This window comes from Phoca vitulina, unplaced genomic scaffold (assembly GCF_004348235.1).
Source record: "Phoca vitulina isolate PV1807 unplaced genomic scaffold, GSC_HSeal_1.0 scaffold9, whole genome shotgun sequence".
Taxonomy (NCBI): domain Eukaryota; kingdom Metazoa; phylum Chordata; class Mammalia; order Carnivora; family Phocidae; genus Phoca; species Phoca vitulina.
This window is the reverse complement of record NW_022589712.1, coordinates 57,507,420-57,526,196: the sequence shown is the minus strand read 5'-3', so window position 1 is coordinate 57,526,196 and position 18,777 is coordinate 57,507,420. Positions and strand designations below refer to the sequence as shown.

The window sequence follows — 18,777 nt, the reverse complement described above, 5'->3', positions numbered from 1 at the left end:
CCAAATTCCATTTAAACATTACCATATTTATATTGGAAAACAAGTTTGGGGAGGTTTGCTAGCAATGGGAAATTTTTATGTTTACTGTAAGTGCTAGAAATAGGAAGCTCAGCCAAGCAAGAAATCAAAGTGTATCTATCATTTGTTGAAAAGTGGGTTGCTTCTGTTAGTCTGTTTCTTATTTAAAGAATGTAGGGAAGAATATTGTGTTTGAAGATATTAGAATAAACATCCTCATGCAGTTTAATGGGTATGGTGAGTTGGTAATAAAATAATATTCTTTCAGTATTGTTCAGGATGAGAAATAAGCTGACTCAAAATATTACTTAGCTGTATCAAGAATTTTCCATATTTGAAGTCTACTTTTCAAGTCACTATCACCCCAAATTTTGCTTACAATTGAAATTCCAAAAGAGAAACCACATTTTATATTAGTCACATGTAGCCATTTTCACAAGTACTATCAGCATAAAATTTGCTTCAGCTGCTGTATTTCTAATTAAAAAACATATTTGACGAACTGCAATTCTGCTTAAAGAGGATATTTTTTCCTCAATCAAATATTTATTTTACAGAGAATATACATGGTTAATCAGAATGATAATTCAAAGTAAGAGTGACCTTGAAGCTGGTGTTAGGTTAGGTGCAGTGAATTAATGAAAACTGGATAGCCCAACAGATGGCCTTAATTTATGGTTTTGAAATACATGTCAGACAGACCAAAAGGACTAGGTTATTACTCTTACATTATGGTAGGAATGCCTCAGTCAGATATTATGCTCCTCATAATATGAAACATTTGTTGAGATCCTGTTATGTGAAAAAATATTCAGAAGTGACAATTATATAAGAAAATATTGAGATGATAGATGATAGAGATAAATGATATATATACATAGATAAACATCATCTATTCCAGAGAGTTTATAATCTACATAGGAAAATAAGTCACATTCTGAAAGGCAAATAATAAAAATAATGATAATACTAGGTGACCTAGACTGAGTGGCCAGTTAGTGATCAAGGTAGAAGGTAGTCTGGGCAAGGCTTATCCATTGAGACCTGAAGTGGCTGAGGGGCAGATTTTAAATTGAATATTTTCATCAGATAACATTTGGAAGAGAAGAGCACAGCAAAGAAGCCGAGAAGCAGGAATTCTTCTATTATCATGAGGATTAATTGTACAATGAAAATAAAATATTTGAGTTCTAAATATAGGAGTGGATAATGCTCCTTTTAAGGAAAACTGGAAAAATGTTGTATAGAAGCCATATACCTACACATTTCTTCTGAGTAAGATTAAGGATTATGTTAAAGAAACAGCTCTCCAGCTGGATTAGGTAGACCATCCCTCCAACATTCAACAGGTTACTTACTTCCTATGATTCCCCTTGTCTTTCTGCTTTTAGCGTGACTATTCTTTCTAAGAGAATGATGCTAAGTTGGTCTTGTTATATTAAACAAGTAAAAAACAAAATATATAGTGGTGTCCCTTATGAGGCAGAAAAGTTTCTTGATGAAGTTTTTAATCACTTTTAGCAAAAATGAAGTTTTAGCATAGGCCCCTGTAGGTATATTTAAGTAAAAAAAAAAAATCACAGGCATTATTGAATACAAATTAAAATTTGAAAATTAGTATTTTTCTGTAAGCAGAACTTATGAATGAGAAGATGCAGAAAAATGGAATGTGCAATATAGTGTTTTAGGAAAGAAGATGAAACTTTAGATACAGGCTATTTCTGGGTGGGAAAAAGAGGTAACACCCATCCCTTGGGTTAGGTGTTGAAAGATGCATGTAGTTCGGTATTATTCTATGCTTTTGGGCAGCCAATTAGAAAAGTTATTACTTATCATGTAATAGCTAATACAGATGAATATCTGCCCCCATCAGCATAAATACTAAATTTAATTTATACTGTTGCCTCCACTGGAGAGAACATTTCCCCCCAAAACATAAAATAATAAATAAACTATCAAAAAAAACCTTACAATGCATTACCATGATTATATTTGAAGGATCCAAGTCTGTACAAGCCTGTTATTTCTGTTACTCAGATTAAATAAAAAATAGGAGTGATTACCTATTACTTGCAAAGTATGAGCTACCCCTGAATGCAGCCTGTTGATCATGATTGCCTTAAATTATTGCACTTAATCCTGGGAAACACAATTTTTCCCACAACTTTCCTAAGAATAGAGATTACTGGTTTATCAATGCTCTGTTTCAGTGTGGAGTGATTCCTATATATTAGCTAAATATCCTTGCACTCTATCGATTTCTTTTTTGGGTTTCTACTTCCTATTTACTTATTTTCCAGTGCTCTGAACGGCCTGCCTTTTAAAAGGAGACGTTTTCTTCCTCAAAAACAACTTTTATTGTACCCTTCAAAATCAGAACGGCATTACTTCATGTTGTTACTTAGTTCTCTCATTAAATTTCTGTCCTTCATCATTTTCCAGTTGTTTTTCTCTACTGAAAATAAATATTGGCATACCCTGGAGTGTTTGGACAAAGCTCTATCCTTCTCTCATCACGTTAACCCTTAATTATTAAAACTCTGGGTTCCTTGAAAGAGTTAACATACTCTCTCTTTTCTTAGGTTCTCCATATAGAGACAAAATCACCATAGCAATTCTTCAGCTACAAGAGGAAGGCAAGCTGCACATGATGAAGGAGAAATGGTGGAGGGGCAATGGCTGCCCGGAGGAGGAGAGCAAAGAGGCCAGTGCCCTGGGGGTTCAAAATATTGGTGGCATCTTCATTGTTCTGGCAGCCGGCTTGGTGCTCTCAGTTTTTGTGGCAGTGGGAGAGTTTTTATACAAATCCAAAAAAAACGCTCAATTGGAAAAGGTAAATGTCACTTTTTTACGATTCAAAGCAATTGCTGTTATACTACAACAAATTCTTTTTGATCTTTCCAAGCAAGGGTAATGCTTAGAACGGTGAACCGCTAATTGTCCTCTGCCATTCATTCTCTGAGGGAGGTTCACAAAAAGAATCAGGATCACCTTTGTGATTTTTAAGTTACAAGAATCTGTTTAAATTAAAGCTAGCTTCAGAACAAGTGACTATTTCTCCTGTTATTGAAGCCGGAGACAAAGAGACACTTTTGCGGCGTAAAGTTCATTGCAGTTAGTTTAATGGAGAAATGCAATTAAGGAAGGAAGCAAATATCGGAAATTGTAATATGAAGGAAGAAATACTTCTCTATAGATAAAATGGGTTTTAAAATACAATCCTTAAGAATGGTTTCAAGTTAGAGGGTAGATGAAATTTTTATTTGAAGATTTTTAGTCTGATAAATTTCTAACTGAAAAAAAAATCTTAACTTGCATGGTGGAAATTACAGTTAATTTTCTAAATTAGTGAATGTGTGAAAATATTGTCGTTCCTTTCATGCCATTTAATGCTATTCTTAATAAGTCCTGTATTCCTTTGCACCAGAGTCTTTAGAAGAATATATATAAACCTCAAAAATATTGAGACTATAGCATTTTTTCCCGAGATTTTAATACATTTAGTCTTTGGTACAAGTGTCTTTATGTTCCATTCTTGAAAAATTTGTGAATCTCATTCAAATTATATATTTCTAGTGCTATAATTTCCTCGGTTCTATAAATATGAAGAATATTTATAGAAAAATCTCTCAGATGGTACATGACCCTTTTTGTATGTAAATTTATAGCTCTGAACATGAACTACTGCTTTACCATTTTTAAGTCTTCTGGCACCTCATTTACTTTTTGTACATAAACATCTCTTTTTGTTTTTAATTTAAAAAAAAAGTTTTTTAGGGCTTAACCTTTAGACCCTGTGTCACAGTGAGATTATATTCTCTTTCATATTTAAGAGGTTTATGAACTTTTACTGGTAAATATGAGGAGCAAAATATGAAGTTAAAGATAATATCATACATTAATATAAGGTAATATATATTTTGCTACTGTTCTTTGAACACTGACATCTGTAAAACTATTTTTGAAAAACAAAAACATTTTCCCTCTGTCTTTGGTAATTTTTGTTGCAATTACTTCTCCTTTCTGAAACCAAAATTTTGGATACAGCGTTTCTATATTTTTACTTGACTACAGTATTTAACACTTAGAAATAATGTTTTTATAAATGAGTATTTTGATAGTCTCCTTTTGTCCTTGAGTAAAATAACCAATTCAGAAGTTTGAAAAATTTAGGAATCGTATGATTTATTTCCCCACAACATTCAGGATGGCTGTATCTGCTGACTTGGCTAAATCAAATATTTGTTGCACTAGTGTGACTGATGAATAAGTCTCAATATGCTTTTTATGTTATGATCCTTTTTGTAGTGTCAAAATCAGTTTTGAAATAAAATCCAAAGAACAAATCAAAGACAAAAAAACATTAGCTCATCAATGTCCGTTTTTACTACAACTTGGCAATAAATGTGTCATTTGGGTAGTTAATACTTAAAATGAGTCCAAAAATTACAGAAGGAATCTGGGGTTTTCTAATTGGAACCTCAAATCTCCATATGCAATGATTTTCTTTCAGTTATAGCTCAGTGTTAAAATAAAACCAATGAATTAATCTCTTGATATATGTGGTATCCTATTGCCCTTGTCTCTTTGTGTCCTAGCCATATGATTTGCCTAGGCCATGTCTTAAGGCACAATTAGTCTATAAGCATTCTGTTAAAAAAACAAAACAAAAAACCCCAAAACAAAGAACGTAGGGATTTAATTCTCTAAAATAACCTTCTTCGTACTTACTATAAAAAACTAGTTTAGTTGAAATTCAGCTTTCTTGAATTTCTGTGGACCTGTATGACCTTCTAAAACAATTAGGAAAAGGAAATTAATGTACCTTTTTTGACTGAAGATGAAACAAAAAAGACAACTGTGTTGATATTACATGAGGATTATTAGTCACATTCCCCAATGCTTTCACGCTCTGTCTCCACATAACTTCCATGATGAAATCCAAATTCCCTAGCTTAGCAGACAAGGCACTTGAGGAGCTGTCCCTGTCTACCATTATAGTTCAATTTTTTGTTTCTCCCCAATTTGCACTTTTACTCCAGTCAAACTAAATTACTTTCAATTTTCCAATGTCATCCAGTTTTTCAAATTTTCTTCCATTTGACTTGAGCAAATCTTGACCGTTTTTCTACCTGGCAAACTCCCACTAGTCATTTTAGACTAGTATCATTCAAGACTAGGTATCAACTTGCCCAGAAATCTTTCCCTAATCAATAGAGGTAATGGACGTGAGTACAGGACACAGCTGTTTCCACAAGGTAGTGTTAGGTTTTCATTTCCTATTCCGGTGGGAAAAAAAATATGATGTGCATATCTTACTTTATTTTTACTTCGGTGATTTCAGGTACTGCCATCATTCCAAAAACATTTCCTACCCCTTTGAGAAAGTTGGGAAGGTTTTTTGCCCATTTTAAACCACATCCATCATTATGTCTAGATACCTTTTCTCTGTGAAGCCTATGCACATCTCCATTCTCCCTTAGCACACTATTTTATTCATATTTGTTGGTTTCTCTGTGTGGATGCCTCTCTCCCTACTAGACTCTCAGTTTCTTTAGGACAAAGACCTAGTGTTTTTGGTTTGTATCTCCAAGGTCCCAAACAGTGCCTGTTGGCATAAGATAGATTGATCTATCATCTATTTATTTATTTATATCTTTCTTTCTATCTATTTAACTTAATAATGAAGTTGGTTCCAGGAAACTATTTAGAAAAGTATATCATAAAGAATAAAAAAAGAACTATGTTTCAATATAGTTCAAAAGAACTGTGTTTATAAAATAAATACTTATGGATTTATTAGAAGTGACCCATTTTTATGTATTGTGATAAATTAGGTTCTTGGACTCCATTCTTTTTTATTTTTCTTGAGGAAAAGATTTTATTTAGTTGAGCTATACAGTTTGTTTAACACCTTACTTAATTTATTAAAATTAACCATAAAATATTCCTAGATTTTATCACAGTCAGGTTTATTTACACTTATAATTGTGACTTTAATTATATTTCTTAAATTTTAAAAGTAAGGTAAATATTTGTGATCATTCATTTACTCAATAATTATTTATTGAGAACTGAACATGCAAGGAATTATATTTTGCACATTGAATGTAAGCAATGATATAGTATTCATAATTCTAGCCCCAGTGTGCTTTGCTATCTCTCTTCCCTTCTCTTTCTTCATTCTTTTCCTTCTTTCTGTAGGCTATAGTATTCCAGGATTTAAAAAAAAAAAGAAATTTCCCCATCTTTATCTAAATAGGCTGCCAGACACGATATACACACAGTTCTAGTTGAATATGAATCTTACGGATAAAATTTATGAATAGCAAATAGCATGCATTTTGTAAAATATTAGTGGAGCAAATAGGTCTTGATGACTATAACTTTTTTATATTTTTGATAATTAGGAGTAGTGTAAGAAAGTATCATTTTTAAATGAAGGAAGGTTAAAACTGAAAACAGAAGAAATTGCTGCGATATATAGACCCTAGAACTTCAAAAACCGTAAATTGCATTCCTTTCAGATAGCCACAAGATGGTGTATTACAATTTTGATAATACTTCATGGTTTTAATTTTGATGCAAATATTAATACATCAAAGATACATTGCTTTTCATTTATTTGAACTTTTAAAATAAGTAGGTATTTATTTTTCTGATTTTTCCAAAGTATAACTTGGCCATTTGGAAAGATCCTCAAAATGTTTTTCCTTTCTGAATGTGTCTGAAAAAGTAACTAATCAACATGTACATTTTCTAATTGATTTTTTTCTTGCCTTACCTATTCCCTGATTTAAAAAAATATTAATACTTAAGTTTCATTCAGTAAGAATCCAAGAAACTGTTATACATTTGAGGCAATTATCAGCGAATTTCAGGTTACGTGGATTTGCTTAAAAGGTCCTGTTTCTCCCTCCTAAGTCTTACTTATAACTGAAGAAAGCTATTTAAGATACAGAGTTTTGTTTTGTCTAGTAATATTTATGATAATATATTGGTTTTGTAAGCATGAATTAGAAGTGATTATAATTATTTTAATTTTAATTAAACTGTTTTATGACAGAATTATGATTCATGTTTAAAATCATTCAACATTTCTTAAATATTTTAATATGTCCTCTTTTAAAAGATGTACATAATTCTGACTTCTTTTGATTTCCAGCAAGAATAGTAATGTAACTTACACAGTTTAATTTTTTGTCTGATTTATATACAGAAATATTTTCTTTCCCATGCAATTGAAAATGGATTTGCCTGTAAAGATTGCTTTCATTGAACAGTTTGAACATGAATCTTTGAGTTTCCTGACATGAAAAGACTTAGCAACAAAAATATTCTTTCTTATTACTTAAGTATTAACAAAATTTAGTCAAAATGTCTGAGAAATAAAAAAATGTAAATTATTGCTCAGATATTGAATTTGTTTTGATTTGAGCTTTCCTTTAAGGTGATTGAAGAACATTTTAAGAACTACTTGGTATTGTTGTTTTCCAGGATATAGTATATTTTAGTCAATGTTGTTATTTGTATTATAGAACACTGGTCTATCATACTGCAGATAATCTCTAAATAATGATGTTTTTCCAGACACCGAAAGTTAAAAAAAAATTTGGAGGGCACATAGAATGCTCTTCAGTCTATAGTTGAATAACAAATGTAGAAGGAAGCTGTAACTCAGAGTAGAAGGACCAATGAATGAAACAGTACAATTTGGGGGAATGACAAAGAGAAAGTCAAAGTGGGTTAGTTTAATCCTGCAAGACTAGGGATCCTGGGTAAAAGATTATTTACAAGGAAAACGCTTTTCAAAGCTGGCTGAATCTGTATATCATGGAACCAGAAGAATGAAAACAGGTTGTCGCTATCAGAATGCTGAAGAAATTTGTTCTATTGGGAGCAATGCTTTTTAAAAAAGGCCGTTTATTGGACAAGGCATAGGAATGCAACAAGGCTATAAATCATCAGTAAAGATTTTATTTCAATATTTACCTTTTGCAAGTAATACCTATTAGCAAACCACAAAAAGCTGTGCTTTGGAATTTTAACTGCATTTAACTTTTTAGAAGTTAGAAGTTCTAAGTATATTTTCAGTATAATAAAATTTAGCCATAAAGCATGTTGCTAGTCAGAAGTTAAAAGCTGCAAATAGACTTTGGACAAATAGTCCATTTTGTATTGTTTTTATGTTACTGCCTTTCTCTGAGAGCAGAACATCTCTCAATTTCTACCAATGACCTATATAAGGATTAACTAGATGGCTTTTAAAAATGTTTTTACATATAAATATAAAATCACACTTAAAAATGAGATGCCAATCTTTTTTCATTCACTAATTTAGTTCCAAATCATCCAAAGGATTTTTAAGTCATTTGTTTATGATTAAGCCAGCCTCTATTTATGCACATAAATGATGTTTTAAAATTAAGATTGTAGCTGGATAGATAATAATTTTACTACCTCATTTTTATAAATGACTTTAGAGTTTCTAAAGAGTAGTATCTCATTTGAATACAGAGTTACCCTGAGAACTGTGCAAATATCATTATCCATATCGTGCACATGAGGATAAGTATCTCAAGGGTCAAGTGTTTCCCAAAGTCAAAGATGCCTACTCTCACACTTTTAAGCTATAGCATTTTGCACAAAATGGAGGTAGAATATTTAGCTAGTCTTCCCGATAGTTTTTCTTCCTGAAGTTGCATTGATGCAATATGTGGAGTGGGAGTTTGAATTAGATAAACAGATTGTGGGCTTTGATCTTAAGCACTTGATCTTAAGCACCGTCTAGTTATTTCACTTTCCTAGACAATTAAGCATGAGTTTTGGAATTAAAAAAAAAAAGAAGAAGAAGAAGATTTGGGCTCCTTTCTCAACTTTGTTCAACTTTGGATAAAATTACTTAACCTTTCTATACATCTCTTAAAATAAACAGATAAATGGGTTAGGAATATACCATAAATGAAAGTGTTTTAAAAATTAAGATAGTTAATATACACTGAGTATTTTGCATGTGTCTGGCATATAATAAGCAGCTATTGCTATAATATACTTATTTTATTCATAAAGCTGGTACATTTTAACTGCTGGATCTTAAAAAGAGAGAGCTTTCTTGGAATTCAGCATTAGATATTTGGATGTTACATGTTTTGTTGAAAATTGTATCATTATGACTACTAGCAAAAATGTGATGATTAACATTGCTTTTTCTTAAAATGTATTTCATAGCTGTATTGACTAAAGTGGTGTTGAAGCTTGTCAGACCTTATTCATTGATTTTTCGAACTTAAGTAGGGGAAGTGTAAAAATGTATAATGATGCTTCATTTTTCTCTGTCTCACTGTATTTGCTAAATGCAATATAAAGATATTCAGTAACCGTTTCTGTAAGAGCCCAGGTTTCTGAGAACATTTTAATCTTTGGTTAAGTTTATCATTGTAAAATAACCGCAGCTAAAGCATAGGATGCTTTGTCATTTTATTCATTAAAAAATGTATTTCTTTTTGTCCCATATTTTTTTTCTGTCTGATTTATTACTTACTATTCAAAAATTAACATTGATCAAGAGCAGAGTCCAGGTAAAAGGCTCCACTGAAATTCAAGTACCTCTTCAGGAGGCAGGCTGATATAATAAAAGCATTCAAAGAACTGTGGTCAAGAGAATAGCGTTCTTCTTTGAGCTCTGATAACAGCTGTATGCATAACCTTGGGTAGATGATTTCTTGAGTTTGAGCTTCTCTAGCTGTAAAATTAAAGTGATGAAGCAATAAGATCACTGCAGAACTTGCGCGTAAAACGTCCTGACAGCCGCGCAGCTAATCTAAATAACTTTTTTTTTTCAAAATGAGAGCTGCTCTGGAACTGAATATCAAGATCAAAGTTGCTATATACGTTTTTGACATGAGTGTCTTAACTAGTCATTTTCCATCTCTCATTGCTCACTGTTACATTCATATAGCCTGAGGTCAATTTATACTTCTGATGTATATAGCATTAGCACTTTGATATTTTAAAAATCCTGTCAATTAAGAAGAGTATAAATCAAAAGGAATGTGTCATATTAAATGACAACTATTTTCCTCATTTAATACACCAATATTTATACAAAATATCACATATTATGTTCTATATACTTTTATGCCATTTTAGTTATTATTTAGTTGATTTAGTTTTATCTAATGTGGGATAATTTTATGCAGGGATCACAGTGACTGTTTGGATTTGTCTTTATGACATGCAACTTGGAATTCTTGGTCAAATGGCCTATGGCATCAGAAATTAATTAGAAAAGCATCTGAGAATGGGCTGGTTATCCATAATCAGTTAACAAACTAAAGGACAAACTCAAAACAAGTTTAGTTAATATATGCTAGAATATTGAGCTATAAATCTGATAGAAGTAGCTTGAAGATGTTTTGGTGGGATTTCCAATAGGAACTGTATGCATAAATGGTTGGAAATTATTCTGAATGAATACTGGAGTATCATTTAGTTCATTTTATACTATTAAAGAATAGGACAGCAAGACACATAAGATAGAGTTTTCTCCTTAAAAAATAAATACAGAGTGCATAATATCTTGATTATTTTGCCTTTGGGTGATAAATGACTACATATATTCAACATGAAAGTGATGAGCTTCAAAGTTTAAAAATTCAAATTGGTTATTTTTCATCAGTTGCTGTTTTTAAAAGAGACATTGCTAGATATAAAGATCTTAACTTAAAAATGTAGTTTATGCCAGTGTTCAATGTGGAACATATTTACACCTAGATTTCTACTCTTTAAAAAATCATGTGCTTCACCAAGTGCTGTCACATCATGTGATCATATAAACACATCTATAAGTTAGAAAGTTAAGCTATTAAGAATAAATTATTCTATACACCAATAATGATATTCTTGAGAACAATTTTCTGTGGACTATTAATGTTGTCTTATTATACTCAAAATAAAAAATACAGTCTTTATTAAAAAACAATGTAAATATAGCCAAATTTATACTTTTAAGGTTTCCAGGCCTTCATCATTTCTAGAATTAGTGATGTGTAAATACAGGTTGCCTCATTAAATATAGTGAATTTTATAATGAGTTTTACTAATTTAAATGCAATTATACATGCTAACAGCTCAAAGATTTAAATTTTCATTTTCAGGAATCTTCTATATGGTTAGTGCCACCCTACCATCCAGACACTGTTTAGTAAACTTTTGAAACTTACTAAAAGAGGTTTTTAATAATGGTTAGTATCCTTGTGCCTTTCTTTTTTCTTTTTGTAGTCTGTTATATTAATGTGGAGAAACATTTTTGTGGTTGTTTTCACCCTAAGAAACTTACCTTATTTAACGACACAATTTGTGGTTTTCCATTCCTAAGGAAAAGTGATTTGAAAAAAAGCAACATAGTTTTCGTTTTCTTCCTCCCACCCCCCTCCCTTCCTGCTTTTCCTTCCGCTTCCCTCCCTCCCACATTCCATCCTTCCTTCCTTTCTTCCTTTTCTATTGCTCTCTTTTTCTTTTATTCTTTCTTCTGCTCTCCTTTCTCCTCTCCTCCTCCCCCCCCCCCCCCCCCCCCGCTTTTCCTTCTTCTTTATTACAAGCCAGGAAACTCCTGTTAAGTGCACTTGGGTTTTTCAAAGCCTGATTTCATAGTTCAACAAAAAAGACATTTTTCAAAATTCCAATTATTATATGAAGTAGGAAAGATATTGTCTCTTGAATGATAATGTTAGAACTTTATTTAAAAGTGAGACATAGTAATTTTGGGGCAACACAAAGCACAGAGAAGCAACTATAATCCACAAGCATATCTATAGTTTCAACTTTAGATTCTTACATAGATTACAATATGGAATTTGCATTCTAAAGCTTTAAAAAAAGTAAAGAACATGTGTTTGCCTGGTGCCACAAGTGAACAGTACTTTATGATATCATTAAAGTCTTTAAATTTCCCCTGTTTATTCTAAACTCCTGCTCAGATCTTAAGGTTTTCATAGTTTTGTGAAGGATTAGAAATATTCTACATGTGAGAAGAGAACCTATGGTCTCACAGTGACTTTATTAGTAACCTAAAGTAAAACTACTTTTTAGGTAAACTGACAGTGATAGATCAAAAGAGAACTGGTAAAATTCAGCTCATTCAGAGAAAAAAAATTTAATAAAAGTAGTAATTTGACAATAAATAACCAAAGCTATTGGTTGGTTGATTAAAGGCTGTTTGATTAAAATGTTCACTTTCTAATAGCTTTGTAGGTTAAATAAAGCCTAAAATGGTATTGGTGGGGTTACATGTTTATAATTTTCAGAGTTTCTAAATTTGTAAATATAATTCATTTAAGATAATTTAATTTATGAAAGATGAAAGTATTGTGATCTTTGGTGCAGGTTTTTTACCTACATTTTATATTACACAGCATTATAAATGTTATATATTATATAAAATTGTCTAAAAAGAGCTTTATATGCCTTTATTTGTAGTCTGAAGTTAAGTCTAGGGTACTAAGTTCAGTTTACTCTTTAACTTACTAGAAATAAAATTGAGTCATTTCATCTTTGAATGGATATGTATATTTATAAGACCTTTTTTTCCAAAGGAAATCAATTGTGTAGGCCACTCTCTTAGTGTGGACAAAAAATTAATTAATATATCTATTCCATTATTTTTTGAAACTAATATATTCAAAATGTCTACAAATCGAGTTTGCCAAGAAGAGGGTGTGATCAATTATTTAACATATGGGAAATTTATTCATTTTAAATGAAGGCTTATTTCAAACAATTCAACGTTATTCACATCCTATAACATTTTAAAGTGTCAATGGCATCAAGTTCTGACCTTGTTATATTATCTAATCAATTCTTCTGTTAAATGTTTCAACAGAGAGCCAAGACTAAGTTACCTCAAGACTATGTATTCTTCCCCCTTTTGGAGTCAGATTTTTCCATTTCTACAGTGTTGTCATCATCACCATCTTCATCATCATTATCATCATGTTCTTAATAAGTACATCTAATAGTAGGTATTAAGCAATGAGAAACACTGTGTCCATATACTGGCTGTCAGGTGTCATATAAATCCTTTAATAGAAATATAATTCATGAACTTCCGAACTGTATAATTTAACACATTATAAATAATGCATGGCAGTAACTGTAGTTAATGGGGAATTCATGTGTAGCATTTAATCACCACCCATTATAAGTACTAATAAATTAATATTTTTACTAATTTAATGTTATTAAACAAATACCAAAGTTTTACCTTGATTAATCAGGTATCTTGTATACATGCTTACTAAGCTTCTGAAAAAAACTTTTTTAAACAATTGAATTAAACACATTGTTAAGTAAGAGTTCAAATATTAGGGTCATGTGTAGCTACAGTTAAAATTCAGTCAACATTTAAAGGATACATGTGTGTTCAGTCAGTGCCATGAGAACTTGATTTCTGCTCTTTACAATTTAGTGAGAGGGATACATAGAAGTCCCAGAGGCCAGATAGAAAAAAACATGACAATGAGTGCAAAATACTAAAGGGACAAAACCAAATTGAGTGAAAATAATGAGCCTGGTCAATTGGAAAGTGATTTCTGAATAAGTTAAAGAGTGAATCATGTCCTGAGGTAAAGGGGTAAAGTTGGATTGTTATGAAGGATGAAAGAACTCTGCAGGGTCCTAGAGCAAGGGGAAGCAAAGGAGAAAAACCCTGGAAGTCCAAGCAAAGAAGAGTGTGTTAGAGAAAAAACAAATGGGGAGGGTGGAGAGGAAGGGGGAAAGCTAAATCAGGGAAGTCATGATGGGGGAAAAAAACCCAAAAAAACAGATTTGGATTTTACCTGTTTCTTAGACAAAGAAATGCTATTAATAAGTGGTTTAAAAATAGATTTTTCTGGTATCTGTGAGCCTTTTGGGAGGGAATAGCCTAGACATACAGTTGAGAAGACCACTAAGGAAACTGTTCAGGAACGCATTAAAGAGAAATGAGGATATAGCCAGGAATGGACAAGAAGATACTAAGACAGGGTCAAAAATCAAAAATTGGGTTATTAGGATATCTTGCTGGCATCTCAGGTATGAGCTGCAGAAAGTGACTTCCCTTTTTTCTGAATCAGTTTTTGTCAAAGAGATGCTTACTTTAATTCAAAGTATTGGTTTGAGTGTCACAAAAGATTATGTGTGCAAAATATTTTTTAAAAAACCACATATATGCTATTAAATATTGTTTAGAATTAGCCTAAGCTGATAAACAATAAAGCAGCAACATCTAAAGCAAAAAATAAGTCTTCACATGCAAATTTGATTAGGTCTATTTCATTAGGTTTTCATATCACTTTTTGGAATTGTGTAAATTTTTCATATTTGTCCACATTTTTGGTCGTTGTCCACATTTTTAGTTCTTACACAGAAAGAGCCTAAGTCTCAGCCCATCTGAATTCCAACTACAATATGCAACTGGTTCATGAATCTGATTTATATGTAACTAACATACGTGTATCTCAATTAGTTGGGGAAGAGGACTGATAAAATTTTGTTTCACATATATGACTCTGTAATAGGAATCGTGAGGAGTGTGTAACAATGAGCCCCAGATACACAGAATTTCTAGCAAATCTATTGCCAATGAAATGGGAATTAAAAATAATATTTATAGGGTCATTTTATCTTGATGGGATGAAATATTTGCCAGCTTTCAATTATCAAGCTGATGTTGACCAAAAAAAGTTAATATTTGTTCATGTATTTTTAACGTGCTACAGTTTGTCATTTCATGATTAAATCATGTTTGTTTGTAATCATCATCAATAGTTTTATAGGCATAATCACACAAAGATATAATGAGTACCAGAAATTATTTTCCATGTTTTTATGTCTAAATGTGTGAGTACTATTTTTGTTCTGTTTTGAGATGCACAATGGAAGAATCCATGTTTAAAGAAAATTTTCATATTTCATGCTGTGATCTAAAAAAGTAGTACATTTCTTCTAATCTGTTAAAAAATCAAGAATGGATTTCTGGTTACTGATTTGTGTACATGTGTTTGTATTTAAATTTTAAGGTAGATCTATATTTTAAGATGTTAGTCAATTTTACATCTGAAAATCTTACTCAACATAGACATCTTCTATGCATTCCTTGTTGGCAGTTTATTTCACTATCAGCTGGAGATTTTCTTTAAACTAGCCCACTTGGCAAAGATACTTTAATGATCACGAGTTGTGTGTTAAAAGTGCAACAACTGCTCTCACCTTTATAATGAAATTTTTCAAACCTTCAAGGCTGCAATGTTGACAAGCCTCTTGAAAGTGATTTTAATATTATTGCTGGGCGGTTGCAGTTGGCCTGTGTTTTAATATCTCACTCTCTGTGTTATTCTTAGAGGTCCTTCTGCAGCGCCATGGTGGAAGAGCTGAGGATGTCCCTGAAATGCCAGCGTCGGTTAAAACACAAGCCACAGGCCCCGGTTATTGTGAAAACAGAAGAGGTCATCAACATGCACACATTTAACGACAGAAGGTTGCCAGGTAAAGAAACCATGGCATGAAGCTGGGAGGCCAAACACCCAAGCACAAACTGTCGTCCTTTTTTTCCAAACAATTTAGCGAGAATGTTTCCTGTGGAAATATGCAACCTGTGCAAAATAAAATGAGTTACCTCATGCCGCTGTGTCTATGAACTAGAGACTCTGTGATCTAAGCAGTTGCAATGATCAGACTTGATTTACAAGCATCATGGATCAACCAAGTTACACTGGGTTACACTGTTTATCATGGGTTCCTCCCTTCTTTTGAGTGAATGTTACACGTGCATTTTGTGGCTGGTTTCAAATGCAGTCCAGTAAGAAATTACAGGTTCCTTTTGAAGTCCAACTGTTGCCAGGAGGTGGAATATCAATGCCCCAAGGGTAACCAGTAAAAAAAAAAAAAATCATTAAGAATAAAAATACTTGGAATCAGCAAAAACTGTAGTGTTACAAGAAACAGTACAGTCTTCTGACACCCAGATAATATAGGTGGTGATGTTACTAGCCCCCAACTACTCAGTATAATGATCATCTGAATAGATGATATGTGTTTATAGGATGTGAAAAAAATGTAATGCAAAACAAATCTGAATTTCATGGCAAGTGGAATATAAAGCAGATATTCATCAGTGTTTTTCTTTCTTTCTTTCTTTTGACAGTCTGTGTCACTGATTGAGATAGAAATGTCAATTACCAAGGCAATAATGTTTTTTGTTAAATTTACCAAGGCAGGAGATTTAACATACAACTCTACCAGGTCCCCACCTATCCCCTTACGCCTTTTCCCCAACCCCGTACCAAGAATAAAAAAGCAACAGTTGGTTCAGAGATTCTGAATTAAAAAGGATGATGTTTTGCAATCGTTGTTGTAAGTTGTAAAAGAGGGCTGGGTATCGATGGTTATGTGGAAGACTGAAGCTTTCATTCTAACATTCAGATATGTTAATCTAAACCCTCGTTCCTGCTATAAACGAACTTGATGGAGCCTGGGCCGATCTCGGTGAAAGGAGAAAGGGGACTGGTCAACCATAGAAAAGTATGTGTGGAGAACTTTGAAGTGGACTGCGTTTATCAGTACAGTCACAATGTTAAATGAACAAAATTCTTGAGCAGTTTTTTTCAAAAAAATGTTCAGGTTTATTTGTGGAAATGCAAGATTTCTATGAAAATAGTTTTTGTATGGAAATTTTTGTAATACTTTTTATCAACAAAATAAGAACACGTGTTCCTGTCAGGGGTGTGATGTCAAGCATGAATGGTAGTGCGTGTGCACCACCAACGTTTGGTGAAAACTATTTTTATCAAGAAAAAAAGGAATCATAGAAGAGAAATATTTTCAAGTTAGATAATATAAAAGCTAGGTGCACTACCACCACTGCTTACCATGCCACACCCCTGGTTTCCACGAGGCTGATAACATACTGTAATGAACAATTGTGTGTAAAATGGTAAAAGACACAGACCTCTTGACAATATTGTGATAACAGTTGAGTGCACACAGTTTGCTGTTTGAATCCAATGCACAAAATTTAAAAAAATCATTAAAATTATGTCCATTTTACTTTCAGCTTTGACTTTCATTTTTCTCTTGTATGTGTATAAGAATGCACAGTATGTTCATTGCTTGAGGGGAAGTCCACTTCCTGAAGCCCTCTAGGTCATCAAGGATGGCCACTGCTCAACCACCTGGAGAAAAGAAGAAAAAGGCAGTGATGAACTACGCAGATGTAGGAAAAGCTGGACTGGGATAGAACCTGTAATCTTTCAGTTTAGGGCAGTTTAAATGAGAAAAGAGCAGTTCTAGAAGTAGCAGTCATGATCTTGTTTCTTCTCTGAGTGGATATTGACTATATTTGATAGGGTTGTGTAAGACTGTATCATGTTTACTATGTGATATCTGAAGTTCAACTTATGTCCAATTTAAGAATTCCTTTGTGCATTGATAATTCAGTGTAATTCAGCAAAGGGAGAGGAGAAGATAGGCTCAATACCAACAATTAGTAATGATGTGGTTTAGATGTTAACATCCTAACAGAATTTGTTTAAAACAAATAAGGTAACCATCTTAATTACAGGTGACCCCCCCCCAAAAAATAAATAAATAAGAAAAAGCTCTGTATTTTTTAAACATGTAGAAGTTGCATAATCAAATTGCTAATATCTGATTAAATTAAAAATTAAATGCCCAAGTATTTTCAAAATTTCTAGTGTCAGAGTTATTTTCAATTAAAATTCATATTTCAATGATAATTTTGTCCCCAAATTTAATGTTAGAGAGTTACACAAGCCACTACTAAAAATCTCAGCATTGTTTTTTTTTTACATGGTAAATAGCTTCAATATATCTCATAAAAATGTTCAGATTTTGGATAATATTAAGTTTCTTATCAATCAGATTCTAATCAGATTTTAAAGCACTTTTTAAGATCAATTCTTCCTTATATTATACAAACTTAATAATTAGGCTAGAAATGACAACTTTAACTTTTTTTAAGTAGACAGGAAATAATTATTTTGATTTTTGGTAAAATGTGGCAATTATCTTATTCAAGTATTAGATTTAACAATTTTGAAAAGTGTAAAAAAACTGCTGTATTTTTTACTCCAATGGCAATTTAGAATATATAAACACTGTATAATATTTAATTTTTATCCTTTTCCTAAAAGGTTTTCTACGTTACTGCCAAAACAGATTTTTCCGTACTTATTAGGTACTTATGCATATATGAGATGCTATTCTTTTCTTTTTTTTGAGATACTATTCTTAATCTTAATAAAATCTCGATTACTTTCAAAATAATTTCAACCAGGGGCGCCTGGGTGGCTCAGTCGTTAAGCGTCTGCCTTCAGCTCAGGTCATGGTCCCAGGGTCCTGGGATCGAGCCCCACACCGGGCTCCCTGCTCGGCGGGAAGCCTGCTTCTCCCTCTCCCACTCCCCCTGCTTGTGTTCCCTCTCTCACTGTGTCTCTCTCTGTCAAATAAATAAATAAACAAAATCTTTAAAAAATAATAATAATTTCAACCAGTGAAAAAAATGTGTCCTCTCTTTGGGAAGGTAGTATATTGGAGTAAGGATCATTATCTAGCATAACACTTAATTATAAGGAACGGAAGAGAACACATGTTACAATCAACATAAACTGACAACTTCAGGTAATCAATGGAGGTACATATACCACAAATAGCTCTAGCACTATGAAACACGAGGTGGATATATTTACATATGCCATAACTAAA

The 18,777-nt window shown here is 32.3% G+C and overlaps 1 protein-coding gene across 7 annotated transcripts in view; it reads left to right on the top strand.

Moving 5' to 3' along the window:
• The window catches only part of GRIK2 (glutamate ionotropic receptor kainate type subunit 2), a 1,100,253-nt gene extending 1,082,920 nt beyond the window's left edge, over positions 1–17,333 (top strand). For all 7 annotated transcript variants that reach the window (XM_032408162.1, XM_032408165.1, XM_032408164.1 and 4 more), the window contains 2 exons: positions 2,601–2,851; positions 15,396–17,333. In XM_032408162.1, the coding sequence (XP_032264053.1) occupies positions 2,601–2,851; positions 15,396–15,560 (416 nt within the window). In that variant the 3' untranslated portion in view covers positions 15,561–17,333. The remainder of the gene's footprint in view (positions 1–2,600; positions 2,852–15,395) is intronic.
• Positions 17,334–18,777: the final 1,444 nt, after the last annotated feature.